The 21,666-nt window shown below is 34.8% G+C and overlaps 3 protein-coding genes and 1 long non-coding RNA gene across 4 annotated transcripts; 1 reads left to right on the top strand and 3 right to left on the bottom strand.

Moving 5' to 3' along the window:
* Nucleotides 1-315: 315 nt before the first annotated feature.
* Nucleotides 316-1,054, top strand: LOC145087555 (uncharacterized). The gene is made up of 2 exons (XR_013700839.1): nucleotides 316-725; nucleotides 802-1,054. It is a non-coding gene; the product is annotated as an uncharacterized LOC145087555 (long non-coding RNA).
* A 24-nt stretch (nucleotides 1,055-1,078) lies between these two features.
* LOC145087554 (CDPK-related kinase 5-like) lies at nucleotides 1,079-10,393 on the bottom strand. The gene is made up of 11 exons (XM_079025518.1): nucleotides 9,614-10,393; nucleotides 4,320-4,450; nucleotides 4,172-4,213; nucleotides 3,858-3,966; nucleotides 3,637-3,715; nucleotides 2,307-2,603; nucleotides 2,088-2,200; nucleotides 1,897-2,004; nucleotides 1,736-1,798; nucleotides 1,430-1,597; nucleotides 1,079-1,340 (listed from the first exon to the last, which is right to left on the bottom strand). The coding sequence occupies exons 1-11, from the start codon at nucleotides 10,088-10,090 to the stop codon at nucleotides 1,200-1,202; spliced, it is 1,728 nt and encodes a 575-aa protein (XP_078881644.1). The 5' UTR covers nucleotides 10,091-10,393; the 3' UTR covers nucleotides 1,079-1,199.
* Nucleotides 10,394-17,255: 6,862 nt separating this feature from the next.
* LOC145087553 (NAD(P)-binding Rossmann-fold superfamily protein) lies at nucleotides 17,256-19,701 on the bottom strand. Its single transcript, XM_079025517.1, has 5 exons — nucleotides 19,468-19,701; nucleotides 19,126-19,394; nucleotides 18,933-19,026; nucleotides 18,723-18,834; nucleotides 17,256-17,682 (listed from the first exon to the last, which is right to left on the bottom strand). The coding sequence occupies exons 1-5, from the start codon at nucleotides 19,604-19,606 to the stop codon at nucleotides 17,511-17,513; spliced, it is 786 nt and encodes a 261-aa protein (XP_078881643.1). The 5' UTR covers nucleotides 19,607-19,701; the 3' UTR covers nucleotides 17,256-17,510.
* Nucleotides 19,702-20,802: 1,101 nt separating this feature from the next.
* Nucleotides 20,803-21,393, bottom strand: LOC145089826 (uncharacterized). Its single transcript, XM_079028220.1, has one exon. It carries the CDS (start codon nucleotides 21,391-21,393, stop codon nucleotides 20,803-20,805), a length of 591 nt encoding a protein of 196 aa, XP_078884346.1.
* Nucleotides 21,394-21,666: the final 273 nt, after the last annotated feature.

Below are 21,666 nucleotides of genomic sequence, written 5' to 3'. Positions count from 1 at the left end.
GTGTAAATTTTACTTTTTTTTTTTTCTATTAGGTGCACCCGCTTGAAGGACAAGGACATCCTTACTAAAACAGTCTACGTCCGCCACTAAAAATGAGCATTAAATAAATCCTTAATGACCTGGACTAGTCCGCATTAGGTGTCGGAAATAACTCAATAACTTTACGTGACCTCACAAAATTTATGTCATTTGTCATTGGAATGAATCTAATTTCATATATCATTACCTTTACGTCAAATCTCATGAACTCAATAACTCTTCCAAAATATTTCATGACAAGTCATCTTTCTAAAAATGATATAGACGGTTATTTTTGTTATTTATCTCCTTCTTAATGGCTAGTTGACATGCTCTAACAAATTAAATAGCCCCACTAGTTTCCACTTTCCACGGTGCTGTGCAGCCACCCAGAATGTCATCCGCGAAACTTCGGTTTCAAATTAGGTAGGCATTTCATTGCATTGACTCCACAATCTACATACCTATTTAACTTGCAGCCACTCAACACAGACCCAAATACCCAATTCTAAGTACCAATTTCCTGATTCTATAGTCTACATCCCACCTACCAAATTTTCACTGCAGTCGCCTTCTTCTCAAACACATAATTCTAATTCCCTGTGTGTAAAGCGAGAGATGGAAGCACCTCAAGTTGAAGCCATGGAGACCACAAGCACAAACAATCCTCCAGAGGATGATTCACAAGATAATATCATCGATACCTGGTATATATCGTATTGCTATTTTCATTTGATTTCACTAATTTCGATTATGTTAATTCTAACTATCACTTAATACCAGTTGTTCATGCGTCTACGATTGCACAGAGACTTTGTTTGACTACTTGTTCTGTGGCCTCTGTTAGATTCATCGATCGACGATCGATAATTTAACTTCTCATGGAGCTTACAACTGATTATTCTAGATCCGAATCAGGACTGATAATTTTTCTCTGGAATTTTTCCTCAATTAAGCAACTAGTTTTCTCTTCTCTTTGAATCGTTGTTATTACTATGTGTTTTGTGAATACTGAATGCAGTTCCTAATTACCAAATGTGATACAACGAATTAATCGGTCTGGTTTAATAGCACACTAATTCAAGAAATCAGGTATAGTAAACTGTTCAACTGGAGGGATTTACAATTGGATGGGAAATTTGTTAAAATACAGAAACACAGGATTCAAATTCTAAACTCTGTTATTGACCTTTGGCCACATTCCGACTCGATGCACCTTGCAACACCTTCACAAATCCCAGGTATGTCAGCTTTCCATCTGTCTGCCTAATCAAATCCTCTACAACATCTCTCACAGGAATTGATGGGCTAAGACTGAGTTCCTAACAAGAAAAAGAAAATACAACAACATTATATGTTTTTTTTTTCACTTTAAATTCACAAAATTTCTCAAAAATAAGAATCCACTTACGGAAGCAAGTTCTTCTACCACAATGGATCTGTTACCATCTTTCTCGAATATTTCATAAGCCGTTTTAGTTTGTTCATCCCATCGATCATGCCCATCAAGTTGATGGACACGAAGGGCAGCTGCACAGAACTCCTCAAAGTCCATCCTCCTATATTTAAGTTTTCCAAGCTGCAACATAACCAAGGGTAGAATAGTCAAATCACCATTTTGACAGTTTACTGGATTAAAAAAGATATAGATAGGCCTTTTGACTCATTCACCCATTTTATCCTTACAGCACTAATTAAATATCGGATCGATGCATACCGATTCTAGGAAATCATGGACAGATGACTCCTTCATTGCATCCGTAGAGTATTTGCTTAATGCCTGACCCAATGACAAGAAGTTAATTATAATCAATAACCACAACATTTGAGATAATTAAATGGTGATAAAATGATTAAAATCATGTGTTAGTTACAAACCATTTTAAAAGTCTCTACGCTTATATATCCGCTATTATTTGGTTCCAATAGCGAAAACTGCTCTTTCAAGTAGACTAGCTCATCAAAAGTTAAGGTCTTTGATAGAGCCTAGAGATTAAAAGGAACAAAATTACTCTTAGTATAATGGTTTCCGAATATAATCAGGCAACCTACTTTGATAAATTACACACCTGTAAAGTAGCTTTACGGAGACTCGATGAACATATATAACGTTTCACAAACTTCAGTATTGATATATCAAATGGCGGTTTTATTTCGTGACCATTTCGAATCCATGGATGGCCTACAACATTTTTTTTTCATATATATTCAAGATCACAATCATAAAAAGAATGGTTACTTTACTTATTTAATATAAAGAGAAAATATATATAGATATAGATGCTTACATAAGGCTTGGACGGCGGTTAATCGTTTCCTAGGATCCTTGATCAATAAACTTTTGACGAAATCTTTGGCTTCGAATGATAGTTTAGACCAACAAGTTTCGTTAAAACCTGGTTCGTTTCTTAGAACGGCTCGAAAGATACCGGACTCAGTACGACCCCAAAAGGGGCGGTTGCCACATAAAAGAACATACGCTATAATGCCAGTGCTCCATACGTCGGCTTCTCTACCATATGATCTTTGTAGAACCTCTGGAGCAACATAGTATGCACTACCAACAATGTCATCGAGTCTTTCGTCTGCAAAAGGGTTACCAGTAAAGTGTAGTTTGTAACAAAATAAGGTTGGAGGGAGTGGTGCCACAAGAACCGCACTCCCTCCTCTGATACGTAGGAGCCACATTATTTATACCACACAAATGTGGTTCTTTACCACACAAAGTGTGGCTCTTAACCACACCTAGGTTGTGGGAACTATAGTAGAGAAAGAAAGAGGTGAGAGAGATAAGAACAAAGAGAAAGACACTTGAAGGAAGAGAGAGAAGGAGAGCGGCATAAATTGGGAGAGGTGCGGCCAAACCGCATCCAAGACCGCATAGAGGTGGTGTTCCTCTGTCTATGTGGCATATAGTGCGGCCAAACCGCGGTCCACTCCCTTGAGCCTAAGTTCTACCAAATAATAATAATAATAATAATAATAATAATAATAATTAACTGATTTATATAAATATGACACTAGAATGGAGATTGGAGCAACCCAAGACAACCTTCGGTCATCATTTTTCTAAAAGTAAAGTAAATGTTTGGTCAACTGATTTTTTCAATTTCAATCCTAAAATGTTATCTTTAGCAATTTTGGTAGTCATTTGAGGTTGTGGAATATTTTTTATTTTTATTCCAAGTAAAATGATTATATTTTTTATAAAAAAATGTCAACATTAGCTATATTTAGAAAACAAAATAGTCATTCACTAAAAGCATTGATGAAGAAGAGCTAAAAAAACCTCAAAACCCAAATTGTAAGATTTTGTTTTTTTTTTTTTCTTTTTTTTTTGTTTTTTTTTTTTTGTAGAAAACATGAAAAACCTATCTATACCTTTTTTTTTGAAACGGCAATTATATAAAAGAAAATACACTGCCAAAGAGAAACAAGGCAAAGAGGAAACAAAGTCAAAATTACATAGCCTTAAAAGGGCAACATAACCAATCAGACCAATCATAGATACCAAAATTATCCCTATTTTTAACCCAATTGAAAACCGTAAAGATGATGGTATCTAGGGACCAGAAATGTAGTTTACACTTTTTTTTTTTGATTTACATGTAATTGTACCTGGACTTATGAAGTCCGACAAACCGAAATCTATGACCTTCAGTTCGGCGTCTTTGTCTTTGGATGCATATATAAAGTTCTGATTCAAGAAACAATTAAGATAAGATGTTATATATACATTTGACATTTTTTATAAATATGTTATTAAAATTTTAGATATTTTGTAAACATTATTTATCTACTTAATATAATTGATACATTATGTAAATAAAACATCGGACCTCTGGTTTTAAGTCCCGGTGAACAACACCTTGAAGATGACAAAAGGCGACAACAGTTAGTATTTGTACCAATAAGCTTTTAGCATCATCTTCTGCAAATTTCCCTCCCCTAAGAAAAAAATGACAAAACTGTAAAAATGTCTTGTCATTTGCAATTTTCTTTGGTTAATGTCCAAAAATCTTTCAATTTGCAAAGATTCCTTGTGATTTTGGTCCCTAAAATTATCTACGTTAGTTTTGGTCTGTTAAGCTTAGTCAAATGACCATTTTTGCAAGTTTGAAAGAGTACAATTTCCAATTGATAATACACACACCTTGAAAGTATTCTATCTAAAAGCACCCCTCCTTCACAAAACCTACAATGTTTTCATATAACTTTATAAGAGTACTGATTGATTTGTAATGAAACATTATATATGAAAGATTAAAAAAAAAAAAAAAAAGTATAACCACATGACTTACTCCATTACGAGGTATACATTGTCATGGTCCTCATATGCATCATAAAATTTTATCAGGTGGTCATGTCCTGACAGAGCTTTTAGTATCGTTACCTCCCGTCGAACATCATCAATGGCAATGGCTGTTGTCATCTGAGGAGATGGATTCAAATTTAGTCATTGCAAGATCAAACATTAAAAGTGTCGTGCCAAATTGTGTATGACTATATTTGTGGAATAATTTGCACAAAGAAGAATGAAAAATAATTACCAAAGAAATATGGAATTCGACATATATATAAAAAACCATAGAGATAAAATAAAACTAGAATATTCTTCTGTACGCTCCTATCTATGTGTGGTAAGAGTCGAAGAAAAAAATACATTTTGACTTAACTTTCACTTATTTACATATTAGGATCCTAGACTTGTCCCTTATTTACAAACTAGCCCTTATCCTTTAATATAAGTCATCGAAAATCCCTATAAAATCCCACTTTGACATACAATAAAGTCAACTTGTATTTTCAATGCATCCAAAAATGAAAGTATAAACTTCCTTACCGAAACCTTGGATAACTAAAGAGTATCCACTTTAAATTTTTTTGAGTCAAGTAAGTCTTTTCACGGTTGCACCAACTAAAACATCTAGAAATTTATCTTTTCTTTTAACCGGTGCACATACACCCACTATTTTAGTCACAAATCTAGATATTTCGATAACAACAGGACTTAAACCTTCAACTTTTGGCTTAAATGGCTTATATCCGTCAATTCCTAATATTGTTAGGCTAAAGACCATTTTGTTTACCCGACTTCTTATTGATCTCTACCAAACCTTTTGCCAACCCTAACATGCTTATCAAACCCCTATAAACCCTATGCATATGTGCTTAGCAGATGTTTCAAGCCCTATATGAAACATCAATGTCGACCCACACGATCCTACATCTGATAAACCAAAAACCCCTCAAGTTGAACCCTTGTGTTTCCTTTGTTATGTTTACCATAAAGAAACTTACCATGTTACACTACGGGTGAAAACATCGATTTGTAGTTGAACCATACCATTCAGTTAAAAAAATATAAGCCATAAACCATAACCATGATTTCTCTAGTCTCTGATCATCGCCTTAATCCATATACATGCACCTTTCAAAACAATTGCCTCCCAACAAATTAGCATCCTTCAATTGAACCTCGTATGCTCCTATTTCCTCAAACTCATACCCAACCGATGGTCTAATTTGGACATATCTCGAGCAATCAAAGGACAAACTTCTTCGACTCCATCTTTAGGAACATCCTCATATAAGCTCATTACTAGAGACCCAAGGTTATATTGAAAAATTCCTTAGCTAGTTTCCTTGTCCATATTCATATCAATTTGAATAATGTACTTTCCATTATTCGATATCACCTCAAAGTAGCCATCCTCCACCTATTTATAGATGTCTTCCACTATACCTGTCCTACCCAAAGAACCACCTCAGTGGGCTATCGACTTCTCATTAAACCTAACATCCTAGCTCAAAACATATGCCACTTTGATGAGGACCAAAATTGGTATCCCTTGGCATCGCTACCATAAATGTATTGCAACATTCGTATCATGTGTATATACACCATATCACCCATACTTTCGGGCCTTTCCCCAACGAGTGGAAATCATATTCTTTGTTTCTTTAGCAACATCCTTACTTTGAACCAAATCTTTACCCATCATTGACCATTTTTTTCTCGTAAATATATTAATAACCACTTGAATAACCAACCTTCTATTATGTAAAATAACTAAGATTGTTGCAATATTGTTCAACCAAATAACTCAATTAATACACTCCTTTGTTGCAATATATATATATATATATATATATATATATATATATATATATATATATATATATATATATATATATATATATATATAGACGTAGGTTCCATTGAAATTCAACATAAAATAGAGATCTTCAGATTCAACCTCAGTCATATATTTCACATATGCCGCTCTAAACCACCGATGTACCGGCGCGACAGGTCTTTTATAATCATAAATGATTATGTAGTGTCGTCCATTCCTTTCTCCTCCGCCACCATCCCCACCACCACAACTGCCACCGCCACCACCTATGTCACCATCCAACCCCACCACTGCCACCTCCACCATTTATACCACCATCTCATCTGTCGTCACCACCTCTTTTGCCACCAACTGTCATAATCATATATGATTACTCACTCTGTGAACAGACATATATGTATAATCATTTATGATTAGACATATACATATAAACTTGTATAATCATATATGATTATACCTTTCTGCCCTATACTTATTTATGATTAGGCATACCCCGCTACCGGCGGTACACTGGAGCATTAGAGCGACCCATATATATATATATATATATATATATATATATATATATATATATATATATATATATATATATATATATATATATATGGTTTAAAATAGTTGCAAATTTATATATCAATTTAAAGTAAGAGGTTTTATTTTATAGTTGATGCCTTATTATTTTGAACATGTATATGTAAAAAAAAATTAACTATATAATTTTATTCTACATATTGCATAAGGATTCACCTAGTTATACAATAATACATATCAAGCATCCCAATACTCAATCTAAAACTAATAAATCGGTTATGTTTACATTCATTTAATAGGACCTTATTTCGGTTTTAGGTGTCTACTATAAAAAATTATAAATGTACAGTAAAATTTTAGCAACAACTAGAGATGCTCACCAAAATCGGATCCTTGATTTGAAATCGATCCGATCCGAAAACCGATTTTGGTCAAAACCAGATTTGACCAAACCGGATCGGATGGCTCCGATCCACCAGATTCTAATCCTATGGAAAATCGGATTTGATACCAGATTGAAAACCGGATTTGCTAAAAACCGGATTCAAAACCGCCCCAAAATCCGATAAAACCCGCTAACAATCGGTTTGAATCGGATTGGAATCGGATTCGGATTTTGGTTGAAACCGGATTAGATTTTGACAGGATCCAGATCGGATTTTTCATGACATAATCAAAACCGGACCGGATTCGGATCGGATCCTGCATTTGTGCACCTACAGCAACAACTATAGATGTGATACATATCGGATCGAGTTAATTATGTTATTCAGTTTTTATATAAATAATATAGAAGTGAAATTGATTTCAGTCTAGATTAAAAAAGTTATTGAATTGAAAGTACGACTGATTAGTATTGCACGATCGAGATCGATCCTAGTAAATGCATCCATTTTAGGAAAAGTTTAGAACTGGTTTTAGTTTTAGACTCTTTTGCCAATCTAGTGGACAATGTTACGGTTGATTGAGTTAGGAGAAGTCGGCCGAAGAAAATGTTAAACGATAATTTGAGGTTAGACATAATGGAGCTACCAGTGCTTTCTATTTATTTATGTCGTTTATTTCTTTAAGATAAAACTGTAAATTTGGTCCTTGTGGTTTGCAAAAATCTTTGGATGAGGTCCAAAAAGTTTCCAGTTTGCACAGAAGGTCCAAAATCAAGGTTTTTCTAGGTTTTTGGTCCAAAAAAATTTAAAATTACCTAATTACCCTTTTAATCTCATTTTTGTATTTTCTTTTCTGATTTATTTTAATACTTTATAAAATAAAAATAAAAAACAAAAAGGTTAGACCTCCACTCCACCCCTACCGATACCCACTCTCTCTCTCTCTCTCTCTCTCTCTCTCTCTCTCTCTCTCTCTCTCTCTCTCTCTCTCTCTCTCTCTTTTACATTTCTTATCTGATAACAATAATAAAAAGAAAAAGAAAGAAGCAATAACAACAAACAGCCAAAGTTGTTGTTTCTACCCTAACAAGCAGACCACCATGGCATCCCCCCTCTTCCTGTGAATAACGATCGATCCAGCCCGATTGTTTTCTTCCATTCGTTCTTCCCTTATTTCAATAATGCTCCTTTCATTCCAAATCAAATGAAGACGGGAACAAAAGATGCTTTCTCCCTCTTTGCAATTGACCAACATCTTTAAATTCTCCCTTCGTTTTCCTCTTGATTTCTGTCAAGAAGCTTCTCTGGAGATGGAGCAGCATCCGGCGAGACAACGAGGCTATTAAACATCAAACCCAAAAACCCTTTTCCCATTCATCGAGCTCTTACAAAACGAAAAAGGAAGAATAAGAATAAGAAGAAAACATGTGAATGACAATCGGACCACACCCCTTTTTCCGTCGATTGAATCAGCCAAGCACCCACTGTTTTCATCGATCAACCCTCCACTCAAACCCTTCCTCTCTCGTTAAATAGTTTTTTCTTCCCCCCCCCCCCCCTTTCCTTTCCCCATCATGTGCTTCTGGACGATAGAAAGAAGAGGCAGTGGAGCTGCCATCGCAAGCCATCCACCACCACTGGCTGCCACTACATGCTGTTGCTATTGTTATTCCGACCACCACCACTTCTTTCCTCTCCATTTTCGGTGTCACCTTCGACCAGCACCACCGAGAGAACCACTGGAGGTCTTGACGAAAGATCAGCAGCCACCAGATCCAAATCGCGGTTGCCTCCACACTTCCTTCTTGATGCGGTCATTCGATCGTTTTTTGTTCCTTTGCCCGATCAAGAAATAACCAAAGGCACGAGAAGCCCTAATCCACCTAAGTTTGAGCCATTAAAGACATCTAGCCCCTCCATTTGCAGAGAGAGAGAGAGAGAGAGAGAGAGAGAGAGAGAGAGAGAGAGAGAGAAGGAGGAGGAGGAGGAGGAGGAAGAGAGAGAAGGGGGGAGGGCTCCGGTGGGGTGGGTAGAGAGAGATGGGGTAAACCAACTTAATTCCTTTTTTGCATTAATATTTATAAAATAAAAATATATAAAATACAAAAAAAAATTAAGGGCAAAACAGTCAATTCAAGTGCTCCATGGACCAAAAGTACAAAAATGTGTTAAGTTTATGACCAAAAACCCATAAAAACCTTGGTTTTGGACCTTCTATGCAAGCCGAAACTTTTTGGACCCCATCCAAAGATTTTTGAAAACCACAAGGACCAAATTTTCAGTTTTGTCTTTCTTTAAGTATTATAGTTAGTACTAGTTTTCTTTCAAATTATTCTCTTCTCAAATTCTCTCTTGTATGGTATGAATTTGTTCTTGCCAGATGTGTTATATTAAAGCAGTTTCTTCATCCTTGAGGATATATGTCTATCTACCTCTAATATCTTTATCCAACGTTTTTATAGAACTTCATGAAAACTAAACAAATAAAACCAAAATATTTTTCTATTATATAAAGCAAAAAAAAAACAACAAACAAACCTTTGACTTTGGAATAATCTTGACTGCAACCTGTTGACCTTTATGTTCCCCTTTCTTGAACTTGGCTCTATGAGTATGCCCAAAATGCCCTTTGCCAACCTCCTCCCCTATCTCACACTTATGTCTAATATGCTTCGAAAATCCAAAACTCTTATTCAACCTCACATTCCCTTCCTTCCCCTCCCCATGCCGCCGTGCCAGAACCGCCTTCATGTGCTGGGCACGAGTCAGCGGCTGAAACGCCCTCCTGAAGAACCGTCTCACCGTCGGATTTGTCTTTCCATTTGTCGCCGGAGACGACGACTTCCTTGAAAAAAAATAGTAAGCTGGACCTCGTGTGTATAACGCCAGAAATGACCATCTCTTTCTCGCCACATTTGGGTCATTCTTCTTCGTCGATTGTTCCATGTCTGTGCAATTATTTCGTTTAATTACAGGAAGATGGGTGTCTTCATGTTTCGAGCTGCAAGCACCCATTTGGGGGGTTTCTGCGAATACCCTGTTACGCGAACCTTCCCCCCAAACAGGAAACAGGAAACACGGGTCAAAATTCGACGAATCCTAGATTTTTTGGGGCATTTGGACGTCGGAGATTTTGAATATGATGGAATTGAAGTGCAAAAATTTGGTGTTTTGGTGTTGGATGGAGATTGAATAAGGGAGGAGAGCCAGAGGAGGGAGATCTGCAAATGGAGAAATGTAAAAAAACTTTGATTTTTGATTAATTAGGGTCTCCGATTGAAGTAAAACGTCGTTCAATATCAACCATCCGGTGGTCTGATCTGTACAAACGATGTCCACGTGGCTGACAGCTCCTCTCCCGCATTTTTCAAAATATATAGCAACGGTTCACGGTTTCTCATATTTTATCGTTTAATAAAAGGGCAGGGCAAACGCTATAAAAGCACTTTTTATTGATAGTAAATTACTGAAATCGTCCCTATGGTTTTGTCAAAATTGCATGTCTGGTCTCTAACTTTCTTTTTGCACTCGGATTGTCCTTGTGGTTTGATTTTGTTGCGTTTTCCGTCCCAATGGTTTGGTCAAAATTACACGTTTGGTCCCTAAGTTTATGTATCTAAGGGACGAAAAGCGCAACATAATCAAACCACAAGGACAATGCGAGTGCAAAAAGAAAGTTAAGGACCAAACATGCAATTTTGACCAAATCATAGGGACGATTTCAATAATTTTTTTTTTAAATCACAATTTAACCCAATTTCTAGGTTTTTAGGTAACCCCCAGGTTGAATTGTCATATTTGGATGACGTGGAAGTTTATTTGGAGGACTATGTAATTAACAGATAAAAGTGAATTATATTTTTGGTCTCTTAGTTTAGAAGCTTTTTCGAATTTGATCCCAAAGGATTGATTTTTTTTTATTTGGTCCTTAATTTAAAGTTTCTTAACAGTTTCAGTTCCTATTTCGCATAAATTGATTTTGTCCCTATTCCACATAAAATAACTAGATTTATATTTTTTTACGAAATTTATTTGAAAAAAAATTATAAATCATAAAGTATTAATTTTGTGTTTTTATTTTTTTAAAACCAATTATGAAAACTAAGCTTGTAAATATACTCTTATCACATCATTTTTAATATGTTAGTTTTATATATTTTTATAACACCATATCATATGAAATGTAAAATGTTTTCCGATTTTTTATTTGCTTTTGCATTGTATTATTTTAAGAGAATATATAAAAAATTTAATAATGATAATTTTGGTCCTATTTTGGATTTGGAGCTCGAACGTAGCTGCGAGGAGGATGCTAAAAACAACTGAGAGTAGCATGGAGTTGTTGATGTGAAACATCGACAGCAGCCTTTCACACCACCATATCAGCAATATTATGTAGTTACTTTGGTCTTCAATCTCACTCGCCACAATATTAGGCTCGAAAAAAAAACTATACGAATCTTGTATTAGTTTTTGAGTCTATGTTTATCCAACTACCATAGGATAATCAATATACATGGATTATGGAGCAATCACTCACATGACATTTAATCCATCTACAATTTGTTCTTTAACTCCATGTGAATCTAAATTTATCATGGTTGGCAAAAGCGTTTTACTTTCGGTTAGCTATATTAGTCAAACATCTTTTCCTTTTTTCAATCAACCGTCTTGTTTTAAAACAATGTCTTAGTTTATGATAAAATAGTTAAAAATCTTATTTATGTTTGTCGTTTTTCCATTGAGAAATGGGTTTCTATTGAGTTTGGTCGATTTGGTTTCACTTTGAAGGATCTTATAACAGGTAATCCCTATCAACGTTGTGATAACACTTGTTCAGATCTCTATCGTGTTATCCCTTCATCAATAAGGCATGAACCCATCATTGTTCTCGTTGTTGCCTCTTTTCACACATGGCACCATCGGCTAGGTCAATCTCCCCCTTCGGTTTTCCAGTTTCTCTGGTCACAAAAAATTTATTTATTATTCTAGTTGTAGTTCTATAACGTCCCAAAAATACTAAGTAAAATTCTTATTTTTCCAACAACCAAAACCATTCATTCAATCATTCAAAAGATAACCAGAGTATAATGAGTTCTCAAAACATCATAGTCTAGTCATAAAATAGATAGTGCACAAAAACTCCAAGGAATGCAGTGTGATCAAGTGGGACCTTCCCTTTGGAACCAAAAATACCTAAAATGTTAAACTTAAAACCGTAAGCACAAAGTTTAGTGAGTTCCCCAAAATACCACATGTCATACATAATCACAAGTCTATTTAGTGAATGTTATGGGTCAAATCATATTCTTACAATCATTTTCTGTTATTGGCCAAATCATGGTCTTTCCTTGCAATGCCAAAGGCCAAATCTTGGTCTTACACATAAGTACCAAGGGTCAGATCCTAGTCTTTCATACAATTGCCAGGGGTCATATCCTAGTCTTTCATACAGTTTCCAGGGTCCAAATCATGGTCTTCCATGCAAGAGTCATAAAGATAATCTAGCATCCTAAATAGTATAGTGAGAGACTTACCTTACAATCGAAGCCGAAAGTACCAAAGATCTCATAGAAGAAAAGTTGGTGCTACACACCACCTAATGAAACATTCAAGGTCAAACCTTAGTCTACTATCTAAAACTACTCAGTTGACCAAAAGTTAACCAGGTCAAAAAGTCAGCAATCACCATGTTGTAGCCAACCAATAACCATGTCGTGGTAGCAAAACGACAAAACAGATGTGAAAACTCTTCACCATGTCATGGCGAGCAACATGCCACGTCGTAGTTTCTGGTAGAAGACAACTTTAATGATTAAGCTCTAAATCCATTAAGTCCTTTGCTAAAACTTTCTAGAAGGCTTCCCCACACTTATATCCATCATAAAAATCCTTGATTTGTGGACATGCATGTCCAATGCATTCCTTTCACTCAAACTAGGTCAAAACGAGATAAATAAGGTCAAAACCCCATGCATGAACCCAAAATTACATAACAATTCAGATATGGAAAATCTAACCTTCTTGGGACTCAAGGATCAATAAAATTGCCAACTTTATTGGATCCATCTACTCAAACCAACATAAGCAAGAAGAAATGTAAATAAAAACTTTGATCTAAAAGATTGCATAAAAAAGGTAACAACTTGTGGACTTACAGAAGTCCAAAAGATGCACCAAGGGATGAAGATGAGTTTTCTTGATGAATCGTTGCACTAAAGCACCTTCTTCTTTATTCAAAGGCTACAAAAACACCACAAAAAGGGTTAAATATGGAGGAAAGGGGATTAGGGTTTTATTCAAGGCACTTGGAGGTGATGAAGGTTGAGGGTGGATGAAACCCTATCCATCACTTCCTTTACATAGGGCCCAATGCCTGAAATCTAGGGTTTTGATCCCTAAAGGTCACCACATCATGGCCATACATGACCACGTCGTGGTAACTTAAAAATGACCATGGATCACAAAGTGTTTCCATGTCGTGGTAATCTTCATTACCATGTCGTGGCTACCAAAAATTCACATAATTAAAGCATAAAACTCATACCTGAAAATTGGGTGTTACAAGTTTATCTTGTTGTCATGCTTGCCAATTTAGAAAACATTGTCATTTATCATTCAGTTTATCATGTACTAAAATGTGACATCCCCAATTTCACGACTAGAAAAGACCGATTTGTTTATGCTTTATTTGAAAATCAGAGTATTCTTTTGAAGAAATATGTCGCGAAATTTGTTCCCAAAAATATGATAAAGATATTATCAAAGCATTTCTAAAGAAATGTATTTTAATTATATTAAAATCGATGAGATGTCATTGTCAATACAGTACATAAGCATAAATAGAAATAGTACAAGTCTTACAAATATCTATTATTTTAATGGCCTATGCCACTACTTGTAATACAAGAAACTGAGTAGGTCAGACTTGGGAGCTTGGTGAGCACATAGGGTTTGCAACCCACAATAATTAAGTTCTTTAATTTCATCAAATTATTCAACCTGATTGAAATGTAATAGTTTGTTTGTATCGAGTGTGTATTGTATACCCGTAAAGATATTTCAAGTTACCTATTTATAGTAGAGGGGAAGAGGTTGCGACTCTTCCGGTACCGAGCGGTTTTTCCATCTTGTCGCATTTATGGCCGCGTACCCAAAGGTACCGCTTAATGTACTTATTGGCCGTTTGAACAACTGTTTCTCGTAAGTATAAGGATTCGTCAGCGTCATATCATCGTACGACATGTATTTGTAAGTTCCAATGTGCTTTAGTACTATAGTGATGATATGTTGTACTTTGATCATCTTTTGTCCCTAGTTCAGTCTTTATCAGAAGTTCAGTACGTGTGCCTAGTTCGGTATTTTAGGCATAGTTTGGCATCTACACTTAGCTCGGTATAAAGCATGGTCTGGTATACTCAAGGGTATAGGTGTAGGCTCGATACCTATACCCTATTAAGTATTAACCATGATCAATCCAATCATCATTCCAGTGTTGAATCTATATGCCCAAAAATCATTATGGAGTGATATTGCTAATAATATATAATCATATAGGGCCACACATTTATCAAGTTGGAACATTTTGTATATTTATTATCAATATGATTATTAATAAATAATATTGATTGTTGTATTTAATTAGGGAAGAATTATTGTTTTGTGAAAATAATAATTATAAAAGAGTATAACTAGTTATTATTTCATATGATATGAATTTATAAGTCATTAACAACCTTTTGGACTAATTGGATTCTTTTTTCTTTTCCTAAAGACAAAGTTTATATTTTATAAACTCTGAGTTTATAAAAATTAAAGAATCTTTCTTATAATTAAAGATATGACCAAAAATATTAAACAACAATGGAAGTTACTTTTCAACATCCATGTTTTGTCTCTCATGCTTCTAAAGGCTATAAAAACTTTAGAGTATTTTAATGTAAAACCCTTACCTTGCATTAGATATATAAAGAGTTCCTTATGCATGAGAAACTAGCACTTCTTCTTCTTCTCTTTTTCTCTCTTATAACCGTGGACATGAAAGAGCTTGGAGCTCTCATTCTTTTGAAGATTAGTCAAGTCTTTTGGTGGCTTAAAGTGTTTCTCTTTTAGTGCTTATTTTAGTTAAGCACTTAAAGGCTTAAGAAATACTTTATACAAGACTGAACTAACATTCTAAGTGTCTTAATCTTGATGGTGGATACTTGTAGAGAAAATCATACTCTTTGATTTTTCTATCTTCATCAACACCTCAAAACCATGTGGGTTCAAAGGCTTCAAATGTTATCTCTAAAACATCTTATGGTTGTTTTGTTTCATTCTAACCTCTATAAGTGGATCCATAATGGTTTGGTTTTGTTATGAACTAAAAATAAACTTGTTATTTTTTAAAGTCTTTCATTGCCGATTTTTGTAAAAAACAAACTTACATTTCGCATCAAAACTCATCATCCAGAAGGAGGCTTCATTTCCTAATCCTACAGTTAGCTTGAATGAGCCGATTATGTCAATGTCAATTCTAAGAAAATCAGTGTCAATTTTTGCAATTTTTTCCAAACATCAGAAATTTCAAATCTTACTAGAAGGAATTTCCAAACACGAGGTGAAATACGTATTGCATTTATGACATTTACCCAAAGAGATGATGTTTCTTTTTTATACATCTGCCACCATTTTGCTAGAAGAGCAAGATTTGAGGCCTTTAGGCTCCCAATCCCGAGCATGCCAATATACTTAGGAGCCATTGTGTTATATTGTAGATGATAACTAATTATGTTTGAAGTTTAGAGCTTTTAGTTGTGTTATATTGGGCTTGGGCTATTTCGGGTAAGTGAAATATGGTTTGATACATGTGAGTTGACATCCGACTGTGTTGAAATAATGATTATTTATTTTATAAAACCTTTTATTTTAAATTTTGAGAATTTTCATTGTTAAATAAAAAAATTATTTTAAAAATCGTGGTTAAAAAGATTTTAAAAATAACAAAACTTGAAGGGACGTGACAGTTGACCCATTCTCTTTATTAAACTTTGCTACAAATGGGAAAAGATGATAATTACCTATCCAAATTGCAGCCAAGGCTATCTCCAATTCTTTCTCATTCACCGCATTGAGAAATCGAACAAAGGCGAATCTTCATCCCTGTTTTGATATGTAGACATCTACCACTTTGTCTTGGTTTTCACAAAGATTCCATAAGCCTTTCAGATCCATCTCCTTTGGAAAATTCCTTACATAGAATGTTGCTCAAAGATTCTCACCACTTATATGATTAGGGTTCATAACACTGTCACTCTCCTTCCCATTCCTCTTTGTCTACTTATTACCCATTTTCAAATTCAAAATAGTTGCAAAAAAAAAAAAAAAAAAAAAAAAAAAAAATCCTTAAAATACTCAACTATTGGATACTCTTCGAGCATTAACAGTATGAGTTACATCAAAAGTATGGACAAATGAGTAATAGAAAAAAAGTGCGTGTGGGGCTAGGTCGGAATTGAAGTATGTGGTTTGTGATTGGGCCAACCCATCATCACCTAACAGATATCACATTTCTTTGGCAAAAACTAAACACAGAAGGTACAACCATGAAAAGCATAGAAATAGAAAGTACAAGTATGTAATGCAATCAAATACGTAGGAGGGACCCTGGGGGAAAAAGTAGACAAAAAGTTAGACGAAGGTCCACCAACAGACATGTCTCTGAGGTAATGCAAGTGGTACATTTAAGTTGTGCGTGGTCTATTAAGACACGATTCCCTCCATCTACCATATATATCCTTTCTTTCTACATCACCTCAAAGCTAGTAATTCTCATGAGTTAAAATAATCAAATCATTAATTGTAGTTGTACAAAATAGTTTACACAACTATTTGAAAGTTTTAGATTAGAGCATTCATATAGTTTACACAACTATTTGAAAGTTTTAGATTAGAGCATTCATAATAATGAGTTCAATAAGAAAGTTGAATGAGGTGACAAATCTATGTGATTTTCAGTGGATGAAACTCTATCATTGTAAGATGTCACTTTGATATTCAATGGATTTAGAGTTTAATGAGAAAAAGAAAAGTTTGTTAATTCATAAATATTTACTATAAGTTATATTTTGTAATATTCTATTGAATTTTATAGAGTTCAATGCATCGCAGAAAAAAAAAAATAATAGAGTTGTATGAATTGTAGAAAAATAATGTGACAATCCATTGACTCTATGAAATTCAATGTATTGCAAATGCCCTTACCAATAATTGAATCTAGAATAACTTCTTCCTATGTATCAATAATACCATCACCTTATGACTTCACATATAAATAAACACAAAAACACAAATTTTAAAGATACAATAAATAATATATATAAATTGTGTTTATGTTGTTGCAACGACTTTCTGAGATAGAGGTATAGTTGTTGATTTATGTTGTTGCAATCTTTTAGAAGAATCTTGGGTTCGGTGTACGGACGTCTATTTCTTGGGTCCATGCACCGCGGGGTTGAATGTGCAAATACCAGTAGGTTTGAGCCACTGAGTCAGGGTCCATGGATCCGTCCCCGCCTACACCCTGTTGTTCTCCGACTAACGATCTTTGTGGCATTGTTGATGCACTACAAAACCACACTCTCATCATTATCTTTATCATTGCGTAATTACATACCTAACTTTAATCATCAAAGGCCTTGTGGCATAACGGTATTGGTTGTTACTGAAAATAGTCATTCGACCATAGATTATGGGTTAAAGTATCATTATTGACAAATTATATTGTTTACGAGTAAAATAGAATATGTTTTTGATTTAAATTTAAAAAGAAAAAAAAAAAGAAAAAAAAACTAATTCTAATACCGACATCTATCCATGTCTAATTTTTTTTCATGCATGTGATTGATCAATTATCATGGAAACACAATAATTAATGTAGGAAACAAAACAGGTTAATATGAAATGTACATATAACCAATCAATGCTCCAATCATTTGATTAATTCTAGCTGATGGGACAATAGTAATATGATCTGACTTGTGGACCTATGTTTATGTATAAGCAATAAGTATCCTTCGTTTAATCATTTTTACCCACGAGTATTAACTTTTTATAAGATATTATTATGGAAGCTACGTAACAATCATGGTTGATTAAAGAGTGAAAGTACATGCAAAGATGAACGAATGATAAAAGAACTAACACGTAACCATTATGTACGCAAATGGGTCTTAGTTGTGTAAAGTGGAGCATAAAGAATATACTATTTTTGGTCTTATTATAATATGTAGCTCATACAAACTAACAAATGTTAACTATGACAATAGTGGTCTTTTAAACTATATCTAAAAATACAAAACTAGCTCGCGACTCGTGTCTATGGCCTTGTACTCACTACTCACTACTCAGGAATCAGGATAGAGTAATTAAAGAGAAAAAGGAAAACACGTATGTGACGATGAGTGACAACGAGTTGACTATATATGTAGCATTAGAAAGTAGAAAAAGGATCTCAACAAAGAAGAATCTACGATCAAAAGGGGGAAAAATTCCTTTTATCCCTTTATTTTAAAGACACGAAGTCCTATTCGACAGTTGGATATCTTCTAATGATATGTGAAAGAATATGTGAAGAATATAAAATAAAAAAAGGAAATAAGAATACCGAGATGCACCAATCAGTCCGTCGATGATGACATGCGCTATGTGTACGCCACGTGGATTAAATTCTTTAGCCAGACATTGAGATAATCCTCTCAAAGCAAACTTGCCACAACCTTGTAACATTGTGAAAGAAGAACACTGTTGATACAATTTGTGTTTAAAAAGTAAAGGAAAATAAAGATTTTATAGTTATGAAGAGACAAATGCGCACATAATTCAGAGAATCCGGCGATGCCGGATAAGGAAGCCGCACAACCGGTGAACAGAATGGTCCCTCTTCCTCTTTCTACCATACCAGGCAACACCTATGGAGAAGAAGGAGAACGCACACTTTGTGTGTGAAAATTCAATATAACTATTACAAAAAAAATGTCAAAAAGGAGAGTGAAAAGTAAAGTATGAACCTGTTGAGCACAGTGGAAAGCTCCGACGGAAGAAACGGCTAGGGATTTTTGAAAAGAATCGATACGAATGTCGGAGAAACTTGAAGGGCCACCGTATTGCCACGGAATTGGTTGGTAAGCGTTGTACACCAAAACCTCCACAAAACCTAATGAGAGAACGCCTTCGAATGCTTCTCTCACGCTCTGTGTATCGGAGCAATCGATTCGAATCGCAAACACCTGCGCTTTCTCCTCCCTCGCTATTTCGTCGGCAAATCTCGACAATCTCGCTGTAAATTTATCTCAATGACTACTGAAACAACATAAGAGGAGTTAGGTAGCTGATTAGAGAAAGATAATTACCTAGGTCTCTGGCGAGGATAGCGACGGTGTATCCTTCGTGAGCAAACTTCCGAGCGACGGAACGGCCGAGATTGGGACCAACGCCGACAATGGCGGCGATGCCTCTGGCAGAGGTGGAGCTTGTAACGCTACGCATCATTGATTTGAATTAGATGATGAGGAGGATGTGAGGGTGGCAAAGATTAAATAAATGGTTGAGCTGCCTCTACAGGGGATGCATATGGAGAGGGAAGAAGGTGTGTCAGTAGAATAAATAAAATAATAATAAACTACGCCCAAGGGTCGTCATCATGTTTCGGCTTATCTGCAGCCAAGCCAACCTATTGGGTCTTGACTCAATTAAAGTGACCTTATTAGACCTTTCTCTCAAATTCTTTTAAAACATGTCATTATCGATTTTTAATATTCTTTTCACTTATTTCTTCTTTTTCTTTTTTTTTTTAAACTGAGGAAAAATATTAATACCACCTTTTAAAGAAACAAGGCTGGACAGAAAAACAAATTACAAAATATCAAAAGGATTATGACTCCAAACATATCAATTACAATCACTAAACTAGAAGGTTTCACACTGTACGAAAATGTGTAAATGAGTGCGGTTATTATTATTAATATTTTATATAATTTTGTGATTTGTTAAAAGCACTGGGTGTGGACAACTAGATTTAATCATCTAATACCATTTTGGTGTCATCTCACATACCACGTCACTAATGCTATTATAACAACAAATTAGGAAATGATCATCATGTTTTATCTTGTTATAACATCAACTTTTTTCCATTTTATAATTTTTTTTTGAATTTTTTTTTTGAATTTAGACAAATATTTTTTAAATATAACATAAATAAATAAAACATAATGTTTAAAAATTATAAATAACATGTCATAAAAACAATTTTTAAAGATTAAAATTAACATAGAAATTAAATTACACATAACATCTAAATTCCAAAAAAAAAAAAATACAACGCTATTCGTTAAAAAAACATTTTTTTTAAAAAAAACTAAACGCTATTCGTTATCGTTATTGTTACCATAGAATATATAATCCGCCAAGTTCTCTCGAAGTTGTCTGTGTTTATTTACGTTCTGAATGTCAACAACTCGATGAATCTACTCTGATGTTCCTGGTTGAAACTGAACGTATCTGGGCTCCGTTGAGATATAATGTGCAATATTTCGTCATTTATCTTCTACAACCATGTTATGCATTATGATACATGCATACATTATATATCGTAGAGTTTCTAAATCTAATGGTCGTGTTGCATGTTCAACTATATGTCACTTTGCCTTCAGTACTCCAAAAGCACGTTCCACATCCTTACGTGCTCATTCTTGTCTTCTCTTAAAAGATTTGTTTTGTTCTTCAACTGGGTGGCGGAATGCCTTCACGAATGTGGAATACTGAGGATATATTTCATCTGTAAGGTAATACTCATATTTGTATTCGTTTCCATTCACCGTGAAAGGAGCATCCGGGGCCTTTCCATTCAAAAGATCGTCGAATATTGGCAACCGATCAAGAACGTTGACGTCGTTGTTGGAACCCGCAACCTCAAAAAATGCATGCCAAATCCATAAATCTTGAGAAGCAACAGCCTCTAAAACCAACGAAGGTGATCCGTGATGACCACTTACGTATTGCCCTTTCAATGCTACCAGACAATTTTTCCATTTCCAGTGTGTGCAATCAATGCTTCCGATCATTCCGGGAAACCCATGGCGTTTTTCATGCGCCGCATACAATTCTTGCAAATCATGCAATGACGGTTTCCGTAAATACACGTCTCTAAATGTTTCAACAACACCCCTTGACGATGTATACAAACTCTCCCTTGCGGTTCTTCGGACATTCTCATATAGTCTTCTATGGTGTCGGCTGACTCCCCCATAGCCATCAAACGAATGGCCGCAACACATTTCTACAACATTGTAAACCCTCGTCTACCTCTAGCATCATATTTCAATTGAAAAAATTCATACATAAACATAAATTAACTACAGTTTAAAATATATTGCGTATGTTGTAAAATTAAAGAAACATGTACTAGATTTTTATTTATTTTGTATAAAAATATAGTAAAAAACGATACCGGCTTTCCAAGGCGTTAGCGATCCGTAGGAACACATTCTTACTCAAACAAAATCTTTTTTTGAAGTCCTTCGCCCCGTATACACAATTATCCGCAAAGT

This window comes from Lactuca serriola, chromosome 2 (assembly GCF_051521515.1).
Source record: "Lactuca serriola cultivar US96UC23 chromosome 2, Lser_US96UC23_V15, whole genome shotgun sequence".
Classification (NCBI taxonomy): domain Eukaryota; kingdom Viridiplantae; phylum Streptophyta; class Magnoliopsida; order Asterales; family Asteraceae; genus Lactuca; species Lactuca serriola.
The sequence above is the reverse complement of the archived record's forward strand: the minus strand, read 5'-3'. Positions and strand labels throughout refer to the sequence as shown.

Excerpts from the sequence above, each read along its gene's own strand:
- LOC145087554 (XM_079025518.1), bottom strand. The coding sequence starts at position 10,090 with ATGGGTGCTTGCAGCTCGAAACATGAAGACACCCATCTTCCTGTAATT. Across the intron at positions 4,214-4,319 it reads AATGTATACCTCGTAATGGA|GTTTTGTGAAGGAGGGGTGC; the intron begins GTAAGTCATGTG and ends AAAACATTGTAG. Across the intron at positions 3,716-3,857 it reads ACCGGGACTTAAAACCAGAG|AACTTTATATATGCATCCAA; the intron begins GTCCGATGTTTT and ends TTCTTGAATCAG.
- LOC145087553 (XM_079025517.1), bottom strand. The coding sequence starts at position 19,606 with ATGATGCGTAGCGTTACAAGCTCCACCTCTGCCAGAGGCATCGCCGCC. Across the intron at positions 19,395-19,467 it reads TATCCTCGCCAGAGACCTAG|CGAGATTGTCGAGATTTGCC; the intron begins GTAATTATCTTT and ends ATAAATTTACAG. Across the intron at positions 18,835-18,932 it reads CGCCGGATTCTCTGAATTAT|GTTGTGGCAAGTTTGCTTTG; the intron begins GTGCGCATTTGT and ends CAATGTTACAAG.
- LOC145089826 (XM_079028220.1), bottom strand. The coding sequence starts at position 21,393 with ATGTGTTGCGGCCATTCGTTTGATGGCTATGGGGGAGTCAGCCGACAC.